General features: G+C 39.0%; 1 protein-coding gene across 1 annotated transcript in view; it reads left to right on the top strand.

Annotated features, from left to right (window-relative positions):
• The window catches only part of LOC126190512 (beta-glucuronidase-like), a 155,210-nt gene extending 134,915 nt beyond the window's left edge, over positions 1–20,295 (top strand). Inside the window, exons 12-13 of the mRNA XM_049931026.1 lie at positions 10,896–11,034; positions 19,997–20,295. Coding sequence (XP_049786983.1) covers positions 10,896–11,034; positions 19,997–20,166 — 309 coding nt within the window. The 3' untranslated portion in view covers positions 20,167–20,295. The remainder of the gene's footprint in view (positions 1–10,895; positions 11,035–19,996) is intronic.
• Positions 20,296–21,450: the final 1,155 nt, after the last annotated feature.

Here is a 21,450-nt window from a genome sequence, read left to right as displayed (position 1 = left end):
AAGCCGATTGGAACTTCTGACACAATCTACTAGGTCATTTATATATATTGTGAAAAGCAATGGTCCCATAACACTCCCCTGTGGCACACCAGAGGTTACTTTAACGTCTGTACATGTCTCTCCATTGAGAACAACATGCTGTGTTCTGTTTGCTAAAAACTCTTCAATCCAGCCACACAGCTTGTTTGATATTCTGTAGGCTCTTAGTTTGTTTATCAGGCGACAGTGCGGAACTGTATCGAATGCCTTCCGGGAGTCAAGGTAAATGGCATCTACGTGGGAGCCTATATCTAATATTTTCTGGGTCTCATGAACAAATAAAGTGAGTTGGGTCTCACGCGCTTGCTGTTTCTGGAATCCATGTTGATTCCTACAGAGTAGATTCTGGGTTTCCAGAAATGACATGATACACAAGAAAAAAACATGTTCTAAAATTCTACAACAGATCAATGTTAGAGAAATAGGGCTATAGTTTTGCGCATCTACTTGATGACCCTTCTTGAAAACTGGGACTATCTATGCTCTTTTCCAATCATTTGGAACCTTCCGTTCCTTTAGAGATTTGCGGTACACGGATGTTAGAAGGGGGGCAAGTTCTTTCACATACTCTGTGTAAAAGTACTTACCTCAGCTCAGTACAGCCAATAGATACAAAAAACAGAACAGAAAATTTGTGTTCCTAGGTTTCAGAACTTTGTTCCTTTGTCAGGGAGGAGAGAGGGGAAAAACGGCGAAGAAGGGAAAGTGGATTCAGTTACTCACAACCCAGGTTATGAAGCAACAGGGGAAAGGTAAACAGGGGGGGAGTAGCAAAGATGGAGGCAGGGGTGTCAGAGGGAAGCCAAAGATATTCTACTGTAAATACTGTGCTAGCTTCAAACCAAAGAGGATGCATACAGAATTAAAAAGGTATATAGTATAAAGATAAACACAACTATGTAGGTTGAAAGATGTGTGAATGGCTAAAGAGGAAAGGGAAAGAGGAGAAGACTGAAGAGTAAATGGGATTGAGGTTGGTTACATAGGTTCAGTCCAGGGAGATGGCGGGATGAAAGGATGTGTTGGAGTGCAAGTTCCCATCTCCGCAGTTCCAAAGGACTGGTGTCGAGTGGGAGAAGCCAAATGGCATGTACGGTGTAGTAGGTTCCTAGGTCCCTAGGATTATGCTGGGGGGCATGCTCTGCTACTGGGTATTGGACATCTTCTAGGCGGACAGTTCATCTGTGCCCGTTCATGTGCTCAGCCAGTTTAGTTGTCATCATACCAATGTAAAAGGCTGTGCAGTGCAGGCATGTCAGCTGATAAATGACATGTTTTGTTTCACATATGGCACTGCCTTGAATTGTGTATGTTTTACCAGTAGCGGGGCTGGAGTAGGCGGTTGTGGGGGGATGCATGGGGCAGGTTTTGCAGCGGGGTTGGTTACAGGAGTAGGAACTGCTGGGTAGAGAAGGTGGTCTGGGAATATTGTAGGGTTTGACAAGGATGTTACAGAGGTTAGGGGGGCAACAAAAGGACTCTGGGTGGTGTCAGGAGAATATTGTCAAGGGATGATCTCATTTCAGGGCTTGACTTGAGAAAGTCATATCCCTGGTGGAGTAATTTGTTGATGTATTCGAGGCCAGGATAATACTGAGTGACAAGGGTGATGCTTCTGTGTGGTCTGGGGGTAGGAACATTGTTGTCGGACAGGGAGGAATGTATTGCTCAGGAGATCTGTTTGTGGACAAGGTCTTCAGGATAGTTGTGGGAGAGGAAAACACTGGTCAGGTTATTGGTATAATTGTTGAAGGATTCATCACTGGAGCAGATAAATTTGCCATGAATACCTAGGCTGTAGGGAAGGGAGCATTTGATGTGGAATGGATGGCAGCTATCAAAGTGAAGGTACTGTTGCTTGTTTGTGGGTTTGATGTGGACAGAGGTGTGGATGTGAGCTTCAACAAGATGAAGGTCAACATCCAGGAAGGTGGCTTGGGTGTTGGGGAATGACCAGGTGAAATTCAGATTCGAAAAGGAGTTGAGATTATGGAGGAAATTAAGGAGTGTTTCTTCATCATGAGTCCAGACCACAAAGATGTCATCTATAAACCTACCGTATTTACTCGAATCTAAGCCGCACTTTTTTTCCGGTTTTTGTAATCCAAAAAACCGCCTGCGGCTTAGAATCGAGTGCAAAGCAAGCGGAAGTTCTGAAAAATATCGGTACGTGCCACCACAACTAACTTCTGCCGTCAAGTATATGTACTTTACTTTACTTTACTTTACTATATCTTCGTCATTTACCAGCCATGGCTGGACAGACTGCGTCACAAATACAATGCTTATCAACTAACATTTATACAACACCATATACAAAATTTATATTACAAATAAAAGAAAATATTTATGCAGTGCACAAAAACACATGGAACATAGCAGGAATGAAATATAACTAAACAGGAAAGTAAAACTTCATAGCAGCAAATGAAAATACCATAAAGCAAAATGTCACACACACAAAGTTTCATTTTGGCAAAATATGTACTTTAGGTAAAACACAAAATTAAATGTGTAGTTAACATAAGAAGAAGATTAAATTTAGGCAAAATTATATATAAAACATAACAATATTTATTATTTTGTCCATTCAGTAGAACCGCTGTTGAAAAACTCTTCCAATGAATATAGTGGATGTTGTTTCAAGTCCTGAGCAATTTTTTTCCGAAATAATTCAGGTGGCAGGGATTTCACTTCTGGAGGCAGTTGATTGTACATTTTTAGGGCGACTGTTGGAAAGCTGTCTTGTGTACTTGATAGGTGACACCTTGGCACTTCAATGTTCCTCTTACAGCGAGTGTCATGATTATGTATTTCTTGTCTTATGCTAAAATTCCCTTGATTTTCTTTTATATACATGAGGCAGAAATACACATACTGGCTAAAGACAGTCATTATGCCTAGCCTGGTGAAAATAGGCTTACAGTGGTCCAGTCTTTTGCTAGAGGATATGATCCTGATGGCACTTTTTTTGTAATAGCAACACATCTTTGCTGCCTGAGGAGTGTCCCCACAACAACAGTCCATAGCTAATGTGGCTGTGGAAGAGTGCATGGTAGACTATTGTGAGAAACTGGTCAGTTATTACCCTCTTCAGCTTCCTCAGGAGGTATATCACACGAGACAGTTTGGTGCATACATATGTAGTGTGATCATTCATGGAGAGTTTGCTGTCAATCTTGAAGCCCAGTAGTCTGACAGTCTCCATGTTTTCTTGGTCTTCAATGTTGGTTAGACTGCATATCAAATGTTGGGTTTTTTCTTCATTGATCTTCATTTTGTTTATTACGAACCATTCTTTTATTTCTTCAAACATCAAATTTGATGCACCAAGAGCTTCTGCGGCTGTATGTCCTTTGGCAATAAGGGTAGTGTCATCTGCAAACTGCAACATTTGACTATTACAGCTCATATCATTGACATATATGAGGAATAGGAGAGGTCCTAAGACTGATCCTTGGGGCACTCCATGTTCCATTTTTTGTTCAAGAGAAGTTGCTCCATGCACTGATACTACCTGCTTTCGGTTTTCCAAATAAGATTGGAGTGTTGATAGAACAACACCTCCTACACCATAGCATCTTAACTTGGCTGTTAGTGTTGTGTGTGAGATGCAGTCAAAGGCTTTGCTGAGGTCACAGAGTGTCAGTGCCACACTCTCTCTCTCTTCAAAGCTCTGTCAAATTGTTTTTAATAAGTCCAGTGTGGCTGTCACTGTTGATCTCCCTTTGCGGAATCCGTGCTGTGTGTTTTGGAATAAGTTGTTTTCCTCAAAGTAATTCAGTACCTGGCGGTGCATCACAGACTCAGTAACTTTGGCTAGTACTGGTACCACTGAGATTGGTCTGAAGCTGGACACCTCACAAGGATCCCCCTTCTTATATATTGGTACTGTGCGCGCTAGTTTAAGGAAGTCTGGGAAGACACCAGAAGATAGACATTTGTTTATTGCTATGGCTAGTGGCTGAGCCAATTCTGCAATAATTTTCTTTAGCAGTGTGCAGGACATGCCATAGATGTCTACGCTGGCATGCTTTGTAGGCACAAAGATAAATACTGGCGCCAAAACCTCTGCGTCAGTAAATAATTTTTTTAAAAAAAAGTGGAAAACGAGCTTTTTTCTCCGCCGCGAGTTTCGACCACTGCATTTTCATACATTATCCAACGAAGTAAATACAAATTCCGTATTGTTCATCTTCGAATGTAGCACAATTTCAGTGTACTACGAAAATCTGACTGGCAAGACTGACAGGGATGTTTGTCAATATGGCAAACTCTACGTTTTGAATTTTTTCCTATCTGTGAGAAGAGATGGTTGCTAATCGGAACCTGATGAAATTTGAATCACGTACAGTATTATCTTCACCATAAGAATAATACGAATATAAACATTTTGCCATATATTCTTTCGTGTTTGTTGCTATCTCATTTAAATCCTGTCTGCCTAATAAACTACGAAACTAGAGTGAGACAACAGCAAACGCGGAGGAATATACGTATCGTGTCATGTTTATATTCGTATTATTCTTATGCCGAAGCACGGCAAGTGACTAGATTTTTAAATCTAAGATGACTCTAATTTCTGTGCAGAATTTGATGTAATAAAGAAGCGGCCGCAAAGATTTTCAAACGGAGAAAATTTTCGCCTAACTCTCTTTCAGAACATGTTCTATCATACGCAGTCTATTATTTGATTCTTGTTGATCATTATCAAAGAAAGCAGCAGTGTAAGTAACGTCTCTTGTCATTGTTTCGCTAATGAGATGATTCCCCCCTCTCTTTCTCTCTCTCTCTTTTATTGTACGCGGCGGTAGCGCGCACAAAAGCAAGCCATGCCGCGAGCCGCAACAGGCCGTAAACACGCACTATCAGAATGCGACAAACAATGCATGACACAGTGCAGTAATGCATTTTCAGCTTAAGAGTGACGCAAACACCTATAACAAAAAAAAAGGCACTTATCAGATCAAAGCAAAATAAGCAATCGATTCAAACCAGACGAAGCACGTGAAAAAGGAAGGGTACCCGTATAAATACGGACGGAGCGTCTGCGCATAGCAATGGCTACGTGGTAAAGCTTAACTGCTAAGGTTACGACTCGAACCAAACTACTGTAGCTGTATCGTCATTCATTCAACCTAAATTGTGTCTCCTATTACAATGAACCAGCTTTGTATCGATTTGGAGGTGCGGCCTCCCCTAGAATTTTGAGTCTCAAATTTCAGGTGCGGCTTAGATTCGGGAATTTTTTTTTCCTTTATTTCGAGTCTTATTTTTCAGGTGCGGCTTAGATTCGAGTGCGGCTTAGATTTGAGTAAATACGGTATACCAGGCCAGGGGAAGCAGCTGTTGGGTCTTCAGGGAAGCCTCTTCCATGCGGCCTATGAAGAGGTTGGCATAGGATGGAGCCATCCTGATACCTATGGCCATTCCCCTGATTTGTTTATAGGTCTGGCCTTCAAAAGTGAAGTAATTATGGGTGAGGATGAAGTTGGTAAGTGTGATAAGGAACAAGGTTTTTGGAAGATCATCGAGTGGGCATTGGGAGAGGTATTGTTCAAGGGCAGAGAGACCATGGGTATGTGGGATGTTTGTATAAAGGGATGTAGCATCTATGGTGACAAGAAAGATTTCAGGTGGGAGGGGAGTGGGAATGGATTTGAGGTGTTCTAGGAAGTGGTTTGTGTCTTTGATGTAGGATGGGAGTCTGCAGATTAAAGGTTGGGGTTGTTGGTCTACCAGAGCTGAGATATGTTCTGTTGGGGCTTTGAAGCCTGCCACAGTGGGACAGCCAGAATGGTTTTCTTTGTGGATATTGGGTAATAGGTAGAAGGTAGGGGTACGTGGCTCAGGTGGAGTGAGTAGGTCTATGGAAGCCATTGTGAGGCCTTGTGAGGGACCTCGCACTCTAACACATCCTTTCATCCTGCCATCCCCCTGAACTGAACCTACGTTAACCAACCTCACTCCCATTTACTCTTCAGTCTTCTCCTCTTTCCCTTTCCTCTTTAGCCATTCACGCATCTTTTCATCCTACATAGTTGTGTTTATCTTTATACTATATACCTCTTTACTTCTGTTTGCATCCTCTTTGCTTTGAAGCTGGCACAGTACTTACAGCAGAATATCTTTGGCTTCCCTCTGACACCCATGCCTCCATCTTTGCTGCCCCCCCCCCCCCTGTTTACCTTTCCCCTGTTGCTTCATAACCTGGGTTGTGAGTAACTGAATCCCCTTTCCCCCCCTCTCCTCCCTGTCGAAGGAACAAAGTTCCGAAAGCTAGGAATGTAAATTTTCTGTTCTGTTTTGTGTATCTATTGGCTGTACTGAGCTGAGGTAAGTACTGGCCAGCCCCTCTATCTCTTTGTTAGTATTTGTTTCACAACTGGCTATGTAGCAAATATAGAAGTAATAACTATATGAATTAGGATAGATTACTATTCCACACATAGAAGAGTCTTGGGCAGCAGACAGGCATATTTACAGTAGACCACTGAATAGTCTACTGTAGCTGTCAAATACTGACTACATGTCTTGGATCCCCTGAGTGCAATGAAGACTGGGTTGTCATCTGTGGAGGTGTTGGATGGCCGATATGCACATTTAGCAGTGGATTGTTCAACAGTCTGCTGCTAAATATGCACATTTTCCTCTCAGGGCTGCCGCTACGTGGTGAATTTTAATTCATGCTGTTGTTATTCCATTCCAGATTTGCCACTGCTCAAGTATAGAAGTAAGATAGTGTGTGGTGGTATAATGAAGAGAAACTAATGATGAGCTAAGTAAAAATCGTCTAAAGGGAAAACAAGGGTTGCAAAGCAGACACGTTTAACACATTGTTCTCTATTACAGTTTGAAAATTCCATTTCTAATTTAGAAATAAAGCCAAATAAAATTAATATTCATGTCATCTTTTTGTTTTTGGCATTCCTAATCTGCTTGTGCTGTGAATGGCATATATAACATAGCACTCTGCATAATGAGAATTATAGCAGAAATAGTTGGTAGTATTAGTAACTAACTGAATTGACATTTCATGTGCTATGGAACCATTCAGCTTTCCTGGCCATGCTCTCTTTACGAATTTATTCTAGCATGTCAGATAACTTTTTGAGAATGACAAAAATGTTTAATTTAATGAGAGAATAAGGGACTAGTGTTAAAATCAGATATCTGCATTCAGCAACAGGCTTGCCATGGATGGTAACCTGATGGAAATGAATCATTATGTATGAGTTCAGACAATTAGATGTGAAATGGCTATGGAAAATCAAACATGGTATATGAACATTTATTACCTCAAATATGAACCAAATGTTTCTGAGCTGCACTGAGTATGCAGAGCTTGATTAAGACGAATGTCTCTGTCGGGGATTTTTAAACTTAAAACATATGATGATTATGAGCATTGTTGCTGTATTTGAGAGTAGAATTAACATAGGGGTTTAGAACTCCATAGAAATGTTAAACTTTTTGTTTTATAGTTTGATATTTATATGTATTTATACCCATGCATTTTATTACTTCCCTTTATATTCAGTAGCCCATGACTGTTAATTTTAATATCAAAACATTAAAATTTATCATTTTTATCAGACCTACCATAACCTCATCTCTTTGATACATTTGACCTGACAAGTGTAGTCTGTCCCTTACATTTTTTATTTGTTTCTAATTTTTGTTGTAAAAATCATGAAGTTAGCACCAGCATGAACAAGTGATAAAAAATTTCACTAAAATTAGAATAATAAATGAATCTACTAAAATCGGTAGTGTTTCTTCCATTCCAATCAGTATTTTAACTGCTGCTTGTAGGGTAGGGGAGAGTGGGGCACTCTGAACCACTGGGCACAATGAATCAGGTAGCACAGTTTCAGTATAAGGTGGTAAATTATTTTTTCCTCTGTGCATATGTTGTCATTACTGCTCTACCGACTGCCATTTGTTTCCTGCAGGATCTAGTTCCTGCCATTAGTTTCGTGACAGTGAAGTAATTTTTGGAGACATAGATAGATTGAATTTTGTTCAATCCTTTGTCACCAAATTTTAGAGAAAGTAAGTCATTGTAACAATATCAGTACTGTATTTTTAATGATATAGATTTTCAAATATTAACAATGTTCATACATAACCTGATATGAGCTTTGTTTGAAATGTGTACTGTCGGGGCACATTGAACCGAGCTCTCCCGGGGCACAATGAGCCGTGGTCCATTGTGCCTCAGGGTGGTCCGTTGTGCCCCAGGAATCTTTTAAATTGTCCAATACAAGCACTTTGTACTTTATTTCCTTAGCATGGGGAAAAACATATGTGAAGGTATTTAAGGCTTTTAAATTACAGACATTCAGCAGTCCTGTTTTATATTATCGGTTTGAAGGTAGTTCATTCATACGTCAGGAGGACGAACAGAGGTAAAACTGACCACAATGTTATGCAAGAAGCTGTACAGGATGTTCTTAATAAGGGCATGGCAGTTCGCCAAGCAGCTAAATATTGTTCAATACCTTACCCTACTCTTCGACAATGTGTTCAAAACATTAAATGTGGTTCCAGTGAAAGATTGACACCAAACTATGACAATTGTAAGGTATTTTCTGTGGAGCAGGAGAAAGAATTAGTGGAGTATTGGTTGCATTCTTTGAAGATATGCTTTGGTGTTGACTCTAAAACATGCAGATGCTTAGCAAGTGACCTGGCTTTGAAAAATGGTCTGAAATGTCCTGAGGACTGGATAGAGGTAATGGCTGGTGTAGACTGGTTCTATGGGTTCATGAAACGAAATCCCATTTTAAGTATCTGAACCCCAGAGGGCTGCAGCTTATCCAGAGCAATGTCCTTTAATTAGTATACTGTTTCGAATTTCTTCAAAAACTTGAAAGACCTTTACCAGAGACACCCTACTTTCACTGATGGTACAAGGGTTTTCAATCTGGAAGAAATCAGTACCTCAACTGTACCAGATAGACTTCCAAAGGCAGTTGCACAGAAGGGAAGTAAACAGATTTCTCAAACTACTAGTGGAGAATGTGGTGTCTTAGTGACCACCTGTTGCATAATCAGTGCAGGTGGTACTTTCCTGCCCCCAGCAATGATATTTCCTCGAGTACATTTTAAACAACATATGATAAGTACTGGTAATGCACCAACAGGCACCCTGGGATTAGCAACAAAGACTGGCTGGATGAATAGCGAACCTTTTTTTGGATGTCATGGAACATTTTATCCACAAATTCACTAGTAGCAAAGACAGTCCTGTGCTTCTAATTTTAGACAATCATGAAAGCCATCTGTCAATTGAGGTAATAGATGTAGCAAAAGCCAATGGGGTGGTTATGCTAACTATACACCCATATACCTCAAACAAACTGCAGCCTCTAGATGTAGGAGTGATCTCTTCATTCAAGGGAACTTATTACTCAGCATTAAATTCCAAACTCTTACATAGGAAAGGCACTCCTCTCACTATTTATGATGTAGCTGCATGTGCCAAAATTGCTCATGACAGATCAATGACACCCACTAACATATGTTCGGCTTTCAAGAAATGTGGAATCTTTCTATTTGATGAAGACATCTTCACTGACGAAGACTTTATGGTCAGCAAAGTAACAGAAAGTGTCGTGGAGGCAAACAGAACAACTTCAGATGTTAATTCTCTCCATCATATCAAGGATGCACAATCTGCAGGACAAGCCTCAGTCGATGTCAGCCAGTCACAAGATCTGCAGCAAGCAGGACCATCTGCAGTGCTTAACACCCAAACAGCTTTTCTGAATGGAGTTTCTCCTGAAATAATTCAAGGATATCCAAAAGCAGAGAACAGAAAGAAGAGCAATAAATGTGAGAGAGGACAAAGTTTAATTGCAGCTGATACACCGGAGAAAGATTTGTTGCAATCCACAAAACTTCCCAATAAAAAGGTCAACCAGAAGCTTTATGAGCAGGAATCAGATGACTACATTAGTGAGGCGCATTATGAAGAGAGCGATGCCAATGTGGATGTGTCTGGTGAATCTGAGTACAACTTTGAAGACTTGGACAAATTACCAGAAACAGGTGATTTCATTTTGACCAAACTTGAACTGGAAAGCAAAACACCGGTTTACTATGTGGGGAAGATTTTGAAACCAAAGGATGATGCAGGGGACTATCAGGTATCATTTTTGAGAAAAAAGTGAAAAAATTGAAGTTTTATTTTCCTCAGGTAAAGGATGAAGCTTTTGTTCCAGCTAGCAACATACTTTACATGCTTCCATGGCCTGCTACTGATGGTGTGAGAAAGAGACAAAAATCATATTTAAAATCTGGAATCAGCTTCAAGTCCATTGATGTTCGGTAATTCCAAAATAATTTACATGACTGTGTGCCTAAAAATTTAATTATATGATTCACACGTGGAATATATGTGAACATTATGTTTAAAGTACATTTACACTTACTTTGTATGCTAAATAAATTCTTTCAATGAACCTGTTTAAAGTGGTTCATTGTACACCACACATGGGGCACAATGAACCATTTACCAAATTTTCTTTGAAGGCGTGCAGCTAAAAAACAATTATTGACAATGCAATCATATAAGGCCATTTGATACTTGAATTATTAAACTGTAACATCTGTAAATCACAACTCTGTAATAAAATTATTGGATGAGTAACACAGAGAAATATTTTTTATGGTTTAATGTGCCCGACTCTCCCCTATGCTTTCATTGTTCCATAGCATTTTCAGTTTTCATGAACACTTGGTGAAGATAATGGAAGAACAAAGTAAACAGACATATGAAACTGTTTTTACAATATAAAACTAATTTGTAACATTCTTCAAACAATAATTTCAGTTTTTCTTTAATGCAGTTACCTGATTACATATGGTCAGAAGAATACCAAGAAGTTATGTTTTCTGAGTACTTCAAGGCTTTTGACAGACTCAGAGAAACAGGATATTTTGTTGGAGAGATGATATGGAATTTTGCTGATTTCAAGACTGGTCAATGTAAGTAATTAACAGCAGTATTAAGAATATGCTGAAGCATCCATGCATATTTAGGTACAGAATTTGAATTAGAAAATTCGTAGCTGATATATTACTTCGTTCTTGTTATTTTTTCATTCTTCTAAAATATCTAATAACTAACTACATCTTTTCTGCCTCTCCCATGCATTTGATCTTTGTCTTCTCGACTGCTGATCTCTTAATTAACATTTTTCTCTTTATATACATCTCAAAAATGATTTCTTTAAACTTTGCCTGCTAACTTGTGTACACATTTATTAGCTTGGTATCAAAATCACAAATTAGGAAAAGATCATTTCTATGTTCCTTTTTGCTAATTAACTGGTTACATTTTATCCTTGTGTATGTTACCACAAAACATCACAAAACAATATCTGTGCATTTATATTAAGATTTTCTGTTGCTTCTCCACACTCTCTCACATAATTTCATTGTTTTTAATAAGGAGAGTTGCTAATTTATTGTTATGAACAAAGTGAAATCTATATTTGCATATTGGTGTCACTATGGCTGCATGCTAGTACCAGTGATATTAATTCCAATGTTGTACCTTATTTGAGAAAAAAGTCAGCACTGTGCTTCTTCACTTCTCCCTTTTGATTTCTTGTAGTTTTAAGTCCTTGAAGGTCTGTATAACATTACACACTTAACACATTTATTTTAATGCTATACAATAATGAAATGGTCACTCAAAGATTTTACCTCACTAGTAGTATTCGTAGTTACTAAAGTGGCCTGGTGTGAGACAGAACAATCAGTTCTTTTCTTACAAAAGTTTTTAACTTGTGGATGGAGTGATACATGTCTTTATGTCAACTTCACAAATGTGCAGAATGTTTGTTAGAAAAGTATCCAACCTTATTTCTTTTTTTGCAAACACCTGATGGATTTGAATGTAGCGTATTTGCATGAGCTGACCTTGAACCTTCACGCTCATCTGTGAATTTTTTCCCAGCTGTTGATAGCATCAGTTGCTGGCAAGCAGCAGTTGAGTGAGGTAGTACGTAGTGCTCGTGTCAGTTTTTTGCTGCAAGGGAAATGACGGAATGACTGGAGCAGCTCTACTGCATTACATTTTGTGAGAAACTGGGTGATAGCCAAGTGGAAACCATTTGAAAGATTCAGACAGCCTTCAGTAACAATGATATTGCATCACACAGATTATGGATTGGTACAACCAGCTTAAAGATGGCTGCACGTTGGTGGAGAGCAAGTTGTGCTCTGGTCAGCCATCAACATGCTGAAATGACCAGGTCCTTGCCAAAGGAAACACTGTGGTGATGTTGGACTATTGTGTGATTATCAGAGAAATAGCAAAAGTTGAACATCAGCACTTTTTTGGCACATTCCATAGTGACCAAACATTTGTGCATGAAGAAAATGTCAACAAAACTTGAGATGAAGCTACTGACACTGGAGTAAAAGTAACTTCATGTTGAATTCTCACAGGACATGCTGGACTCCACAAACAGTGACACCCAACTTCATGAACACCGTAGTCACTGTTGACAAGACCTGGGTATATGGGAAAAGCCTGGAAATCAAATAATAGTCATCTCAGAACACCAAAGAAGGCCCATCAAGTGCACAGCAATGCCATAGTGATTATGACTGCTTTCTTTGTATGCTGCAGTGTGGTACATCATGAGTATGCACCACAGGGTCAAACAAGCACCAAAGAGTGCTTCGGGAATGTCCTCTGTTACCTACATGATGCCATGCACCACAAGAGACAAGACTTGCAGTCAACAAGGAATTGGTGTCTCCATCATGAGAATGCTCTGGCACTTTCCTTGCACCTGATTCAGACTTTTTTGGCAAAATACCAGATTCCTGTGCTTCAGCAGCCTCCTTACTCTCCTGACATGCCCCCCTGTGGCTTTTGGCTGTTCCCCAAACTCAAGAGACCATTGAAAGGGATGTGATTTCAGACAAGAGAGGACAGTATGGCAGCAATGACAGCTGAGCTAAACTAATAACTGAAAGAGTCTCTTTTGGCATGCCTCCAAGAATGGCAGCACCACTGGGAGAAGTGTGTGGAGCCTAAGGGAACTACTTTGAGGGTGATTATGTGTCCCATGCTCCAGGTAAACCAGTTTTTTTCCCAGCCAAATTGAGGATACTTTTCTAACAGACCTCATATGCTCAGAAAAAATGGCAACAAAGTAGGCCTACCTGGTGAGGTTAAGATTTTGAAACATTTCCACACTAAATTCTGACCATTTATTCTTTGCTATTTTCTATATAGGTAGATAGTCTTATGGTGGATAAAGACACTTCTGTCTATCATCCCACAGAATTTTATTATCATCTTGAATGTCTGTAATAGTCTTTTTGTATAGTCATATATTTATTAATTTACTTGCATTTTCTTGCATGGAGCCAGCACAATGCTGCCTTCTGGAAATGCCGGAAGTAATATTATGAGAATTACTACATTTGTAAAATATGTAGCATACTACAACTGTTGATCTTATATCTATTTTACATCTTTATTACTTTATGCTTTATATGATACTAGTTCATATCACAACCCATGTCTTAGTATTTTTTAAACAAATATAAACATTTCTCTATCCAAAAAGATTTTAAATTTATGTTAAAATCAGACACCTTAGATGTTCTTAAATAGTTTGGTAGTTTGTTAAGGCAAATCAAACCATTGATATATAAGATTCTTTTTGTCATTTTTTATTTGGTCCTTTTCTGAAAGTAGTTATGTTTTGTTCTAGTGTTGTGGCTTGTACATTGCTCTACTTGATAACTTTGGTTGACTTTTAAAAATAATTAAGTGATTTAAATAAGCATTAAAATATATTGTTAAGTACTGGTGCTGCACAAACACTTCACATCAGTATTCTCTATGGCCTATCCCATATATATGTCTTATTGCTTCTTTGTATAATAGCAATATTCTTTTTAAGTGGACATCAGGTATACAGCTCTGCAATTCCATCCCATAGTTGAGAAAGATGTAAATTGTTCCACAGTAAATTATTTCTAATGTTTTACTAGGAACTACTTTCATGAACTATGGAGATGTAAACTTATATTGACTTTTTCACATACAAAGTTAATGTGGTTTGTCCATCACATATTTGTATCAATGTACACAACCAGAAATTTACAGCTGTCAGTTTCTGCTGCCAAGATGCCACATACATAATTTACGCTGGTGTGGTGAAAACTGCCGGTTTTAAATGCCAGTAATTGAGATTTGTTTACATTTGACTGAAGACCCTGATTGTTGAAGTATGTTGTCAATTCCGTAACCTTACCATTAGTGAAAGATCCTAGCTCCTAATATCCTCTTCCACAGCATTTGATTTAGGTTTCATCTGCATAGCTTACAAAGTGGAAGTTTATGTATTTTGCAATGTTGTTAATATATATAAGCAAGAGACAGGGAACAAGGATTGAGCCCTAATACACTGTTTCTTGGTATGTCAGTTTGGTGCATTGCTTATAATTCAACGGGCATGTTGCTGTAAGAATCATTGGTGTATTCCCCACATAATATAAAATCAGTTTTTTAAAGAGGTGTTTTACCTTGTTGAATGCTTTTGACAGATCTAAAAATATACCAACAATTGGTGTCCTCTGGCTATGGAATAAATGTGTAACTGCAGTGGTTGTACTTCTTACTTTTCTGAAGCCATGCTGACAGCCTATAAGCAGTTTGTGTTTTCTGAAAAAGGTACTAAGCTTGACAGGATAATACTTTTGAATATCTTACTAAGGTAGGGAATTAGTGATGTTCCTTACTTCACTTTTTATGCAGTTGTTTCACAACAGTGATGTTTAGAACAGCTGGATACATGTTTTCTCTAAAGCTGCAATTAATCAGGTAGGTAAGAGGTTATAACATTTCTTTGAAGCACACCTTAGTAATTGCACCAGATACTCCAATGTTTTCCAACTCTTCAGATACTGAATTTCATCAAAACTTAAAAATGTCACCTCAAACCCATTTACACAATGATGTGGTTTGGGTTGGGTTTCTCCATGTTTTAAACTGCTGAAGAATAAATGAGAAACATCAGAGTTCACATAGTCAAATGGATAATAATTATTAAAAGTAGTTAGTCTGAAATAACTCTTCTGTTGAAGTCCATTATGGTTTCTTCATTTTGTAGGCTCTGTTGTTTTGAAGTATTACTCTTTGCTATTGGTTGCAGTAGGATATGTAGGTCCAACTTCTGCACTGGATATTAATATGACTAATACAATTTGATGGTGTTGTAAACATAATTATTCCACTTTTCTTCAGTCTGTCATTGTTACTCACAACTGCACAAATATATGTGACAAATTCATCCAACATGTATCACTTTGCTCCAAATATATACTGCTACTTAAATGTCAAAAACTACAAAGATCAGTAGTGCACCAAAGATACAAATCTAGTACTGCAAAGATAATTATTTTGTTTAGATTAACAGTGATATATAAGTGTTAATACTTTACGTTACAAATATTTCCAAGTTATCTTCCAGAAGGCTACAGAAACAACAATGACAATAATAATAATAATAATTTTAAATGTTTCCCCAAAATTAAATTTTAGTATTTTCTATCTTTGCATTTTCATTGTTGTTGTTGTTGTTGTTGTGGTCTTCAGTCCTGAGACTGGTTTGATGCAGCTCTCCATGCTACCCTATCCTGTGCAAGCTTCTTCATCTCCCAGTACTTACTGCAACCCACATCCTTCTGAATCTGCTTAGTGTATTCATATCTTGGTCTCCCTCTACAATTTTTACCCTCCACGTTGCCCTCCAACGCTAAATTTGTGATCCCTTGATGCCTCAGAACATGTCCTACTAACCAGTCCCTTCTTTTTGTCAAGTTGTGCCACATACTCCTCTTCTCCCCAATTCTATTTAATACTTCATCATTAGTTATGTGATCTACCGATCTAATCTTCAGCATTCTTCTGTAGCACCATATTTCGAAAGCTTCTAGTCTCTTCTTGTCCAAACTACACTCCTGGAAATTGAAATAAGAACACCGTGAATTCATTGTCCCATGGAGACGATCGTAGAGATGCTGGATGTAGTCCTGTGGAACGGCTTGCCATGCCATTTCCACCTGGCGCCTCAGTTGGACCAGCGTTCATGCTGGACGTGCAGACCGCGTGAGACAACGCTTCATCCAGTCCCAAACATGCTCAATGGGGGACAGATCCGGAGATCTTGCTGGCCAGGGTAGTTGACTTACACCTTCTAGAGCACGTTGGGTGGCACGGGATACATGCGGACGTGCATTGTCCTGTTGGAACAGCAAGTTCCCTTGCCGGTTTAGGAATGGTAGAACGATGGGTTCAATGACGGTTTGGATGTACCGTGCACTATTCAGTGTCCCCTCGACGATCACCAGTGGTGTACGGCCAGTGTAGGAGATCGCTCCCCACACCATGATGCCGGGTGTTGGCCCTGTGTGCCTCGGTCGTAAGCAGTCCTGATTGTGGCGCTCACCTGCACGGCGCCAAACACGCATACGACCATCATTGGCACCAAGGCAGAAGCGACTCTCATCGCTGAAGACGACACGTCTCCATTCATCCCTCCATTCACGCCTGTCGCGACACCACTGGAGGCGGGCTGCATGATGTTGGGGCGTGAGCGGAAGACGGCCTAACGGTGTGCGGGACCGTAGCCCAGCTTCATGGAGACGGTTGCGAATGGTCCTCGCCGATACCCCAGGAGCAACAGTGTCCCTAATTTGCTGGGAAGTGGCGGTGCGGTCCCTTACGGCACTGCGTAGGATCCTACGGTCTTGGCGTGCATCCGTGCGTTGCTGCGGTCTGGTCCCAGGTCGACGGGCACGTTCACCTTCCGCCGACCACTAGCGACAACATCGATGTACTGTGGAGACCTCACGCCCCACGTGTTGAGCAATTCGGCGGTACGTCCACCCGGCCTCCCGCATGCCCACTATACGCCCTCGCTCAAAGTCCGTCAACTGCACATACGGTTCACGTCCACGCAGTCGCGGCATGCTACGAGTGTTAAAGACTGTGATGGAGCTCCATATGCCACGGCAAACTGGCTGACACTGACGGCGGCGGTGCACAAATGCTGCGCAGCTAGCGCCATTCGACAGCCAACACCGCGGTTCCTGGTGTGTCCGCTGTGCCGTGCGTGTGATCATTGCTTGTACAGCCCTCTCGCAATGTCCGGAGCAAGTATGGTGGGTCTGACACACCGGTGTCAATGTGTTCTTTTTTCCATTTCCAGGAGTGTATTTATCGTCCATGTTTCACTTCCATACATGGCTACACTCCATAGAAATTCTTTCAGAAACGGCTTCCTGACACTTAAATCTATACTCGATGTTAACAAATTTCTCTTCTTCAGAAACGCTTTCCTTGCCATGCCAGTCTACATTTTCACAGGGGAATATAAATTAAGTATAGCTTTATCATTATGTACTCAAAGATAAGAAAATATTTTTATGATCTCAAAACAATGTCTCAGTGTCGAGGGATCTGTCTGTCTGAGTGTATCAGCTACACTGGGTACTTTTATGTATTGAGTACTACTATTGTTTGTTGGTATCAACAAGTATAAAACATAACACAAATAGGCAACTGATCAGCTCCAACAGAATAACCCACCAATAATCTTGCAAGCATGAAAAAGTGAACAAAATTCTGATACTAAAATAATGGAACTGCCCAATGCTTAATTTTGGCAAGCATAAGTAATTAATTTTCTGAAAAACAATTTTCTGAAATTGAAATGTGTTTAACATGTATGGGTATTGTAGCCTCATTGTTATCTATATAATTTAGCACTTGTTAGCTGTGCTTTCATTGAAACAGGCTGAAAAATTAGTGTTGACAGTAGGCTAATGTCAATAATGTAGGCTACACCAGATCAGTGCAAGTGCAAGTACAATGTTTGTACTACAGCAGATTTGTAGTACAAACACTGTACTTGTACTTACATGTTGAATGAACTAGTATTTATGGCCAGTCCATGTTCCATCTACTTAAATTATACATAGATAAATAGCTATCCACATACTACACTGATATCCAGCAGTATTGCTCAAGTGCAGTAACCTAACACAAACATAATTGAATATGCAACAGTATTGAGATTTATGGATTTCAAGAACATTTCCATTTCCTCATCTGGATCTACTATTAAGTTAGCAGTTAGAAAACTGAATGGTATCCAGACAAGCTGGGCTGACTAAATAATTTGCAGGGTTTGAAGAGTTCAATCAGCAGAATGCAAAGTTTATATATGAAATTCATGACCCAGGTATCAAATATTGATAGATAATGAAATAACTGCCAGTGTCACCAACAATCAGGTCCCTTGCAGCAATGGAGAAGAGACTAGTAACAATGATCAAGCTACAGAAGAACTATCCCCTACGGAAAACTTTTATTACTTTGGATAGAGTGGTTAAAACAGAAAGGAAAATCTGATGCTCTCCAAGTGCTGACTTTACAAAGTGTCTGAGATTTAGAAGGAAAGAAATGAATTTCAGTTTTGAAGAAAAAACCTCTTTTGGACTTATTTTCCTAAACTGTATGTTTACTTTTATGTCCATGTTGACCTTTTCAAACTAGGCTATGTAGTCTAACAATGGAAAATCCAGGATGGAATGTAACAATATTTTGAAAAGGATAGTTGGTACTCACCACATGGTGGAGATGCTAAGTAACAGTTAGGCACAACAGAAGGACTCCCACAATTAAGGCTTTCAGCCATTAAGGTCTTCATCAACAATAAACAACACACACACACACACACACACACACACACAAATGCAACACATACACACAACTGCAGTCTCAGGCCAATGAAACCACACTCCGTGGTGTGTGGTTTCAGTTACCTGCGACTGCAGTCGTGTGTGTGAGTTGTGTTGGTTTCCATGAGAGAGAGAGAGACAGAGAGAGAGAGAGAGAGAGAGAGAGAGAGAGAGAGAGAGATAGTGTTATTTGTAAGACAAGTGATGCAAACTATGTGTGTACAGTTTAGTGTTTCAGTCAGTGTTTTCATATTTCTAGGAACACTCAGTTTTTGTAAATGATCATTTGTCCAAAATATCCCATCCCCAACTGCTTCAGATTATTGATGTTCTACTGCCTTGTTTGTGGTAGGGCTGATTCCACATTTAGCAGGTCACAGACACAGTACTTTGGATCTGTACCAGTATATCTGTAATGTAAAGGAAACCTGAGAATTCATATTATAAAGCAGCAAATTTAAAGTTCGTTGGAATTTCCTAAATGCTCTCATTATCAAACACTGAATGAGTATAACCTGCATAATTTACTCTCAGTTTTAATAAAAGCTGATTTTTCACAGATCTTCCTATTTTTGATGTCATATCTCCTGAACCTCATATGTTTTGTACAATGATTTAATTTTGCATGTACATTCAGTGGTAAATGTAGATGCTGTCTGCAGAATGTGTTGTGAATGGGGTTACTAATAAAGAAGTAGGAAATTAATGTCATACCTGGTGCCAAATTTTTACTACATGAACAACAAAAATGTTTTAAGTGATGAACTTTTTCCTTTCATTATTTTATTGAGGTATCACTGAAAAAAGGTTTGAAAAAGTTTGAAATTATGCATAAAGTTTAATAGAAGCAGTTAAGAGCTCCCACTCTCAAATACTGAATGCAAAGCCAATTTTCATGCCATGAGCTTGTGCTGCTTCGAGAAAAACACACAGTTACAAAACTTAAATACTTCACTTATTGTTTTACATCTTTAATGTAAGGTTACACATCTTAATGAGAAGATAATGACAGCATCTTGAATTTTTTAATTTGATCAATAATTGTATGATATATTAAAGACAAAATTTTTTGTTGCCTCTGGAAGCTATTAAATAGACAACTTGCATTGAGTTTATTTGATGTTTTAGTTCAAATAAGAATACCACTTAAGTAAGCATTGTATAATTGCAGCATACACACGAGTTGGTGGAAACAAGAAAGGAATTTTCACAAGAGCACGTCAGCCGAAGACGGCAGCATTTATGGTGAGAGAGCGCTACTGGACCCTTGCAAGAGAAGATTACAATGTAACACTTCCTGAAGATCTTGGCCTATATGTCTGCAGTACATGCCAAAACTAGATGCCACTTTCCACATCACAGTCTATACCTGCATCCATATTTATAGTAATTCACTTTATGCTTTTCTGTGTTTTATTTACTAAAGCAGTTATAAAATGACACCATCTATCTTAAAATAAAATTTTTACATGTAATATATCTTTTTCATGCTACCTTTATTCAGTTACTATTTCTTATGCTTGTATCCACTTGGGGGGGGGGGGGAGGGGGAGGAGGGCAAGTGAGGCACATAATTGCTCTTAATACAGAAACCAATATAACTTGTAAGTGGAAACAATGAACAAATACTCACATGATAAAAGTGAGTAATGGATGGTACATAGACAGCCTTAATCGTCATAAAATTGAAGCTGCTTTTGTTCTTCTTGTAACTGTAAAACACACTGACACACACAAACAAATCTTCACATATGCAACTGGGGCAATGTCGGCAGTATTTGAGTGTTTGGATGGAGGGTGGACAGATAGAAAGTTGAAATGACTAGTGCAGAATGCTAGATGAAGATTTATGAACTAATGAGAGGTAAGGAATTATTGGAATTGATGTATACAACCACGATAAAAAATAAATGAGCCTCCTTTTATTACTAAGGAACTTTATCCATTACAAATTCCATGAAAATCCATCACCTTTGTGGCAGTGGGAAGCAGTTTACTGTGAACACATTCTTGAACTTTGTAAAGAAGTTATTTACAACATCTAGCACAATTGAAACAAAAATGATGCTTTAATTTTTTTTACCTACCAAGCATTTTTAGTTAGTGGTGTTGCCTTAAACGTGAGACCTATTTGAGCCCATATGTGTACATTTTTTCCTTACGCAGTTCAAAACTATTTCTGTATATCATTTCCTCTTTTGCTTCAAAGGAGTTCCACTTTTTTGGCCTTTTGGTGAAGTATGGGAACACATTCGTTGTAAACATCTTGTGCATTGCCAATGAGTTGACTAGTTAGTAAACTTGTCCAGACTAAAAAATGGCTCTGCACTAATATGCCCCATTGTAGCTTGATGTGATCCCTATTTCATCACACCTGTAGATGCTGTATTCCTCCTTTTCAGCTCAAGGTTCTAATTATATACTTTCTTTTCTGATATTTTTTTAGGAAGTGGAACATGAAAGGTTCAGTTGATAACAGTTACTGGTGGATCACTATCTTTATTGTTTATTGTCACAGTAATCATTTCAAACTGTTGTAACTACTCTAAGCTTTAGCAATGTTCTGTATGGCCTATTACAACATTAATCAGTTCACACTGAAACTTTAAGACGATAACAACACTG

This window comes from Schistocerca cancellata, chromosome 1 (assembly GCF_023864275.1).
Source record: "Schistocerca cancellata isolate TAMUIC-IGC-003103 chromosome 1, iqSchCanc2.1, whole genome shotgun sequence".
Taxonomy (NCBI): Eukaryota; Metazoa; Arthropoda; class Insecta; order Orthoptera; family Acrididae; genus Schistocerca; species Schistocerca cancellata.
The sequence above is the reverse complement of the archived record's forward strand: the minus strand, read 5'-3'. Positions and strand labels throughout refer to the sequence as shown.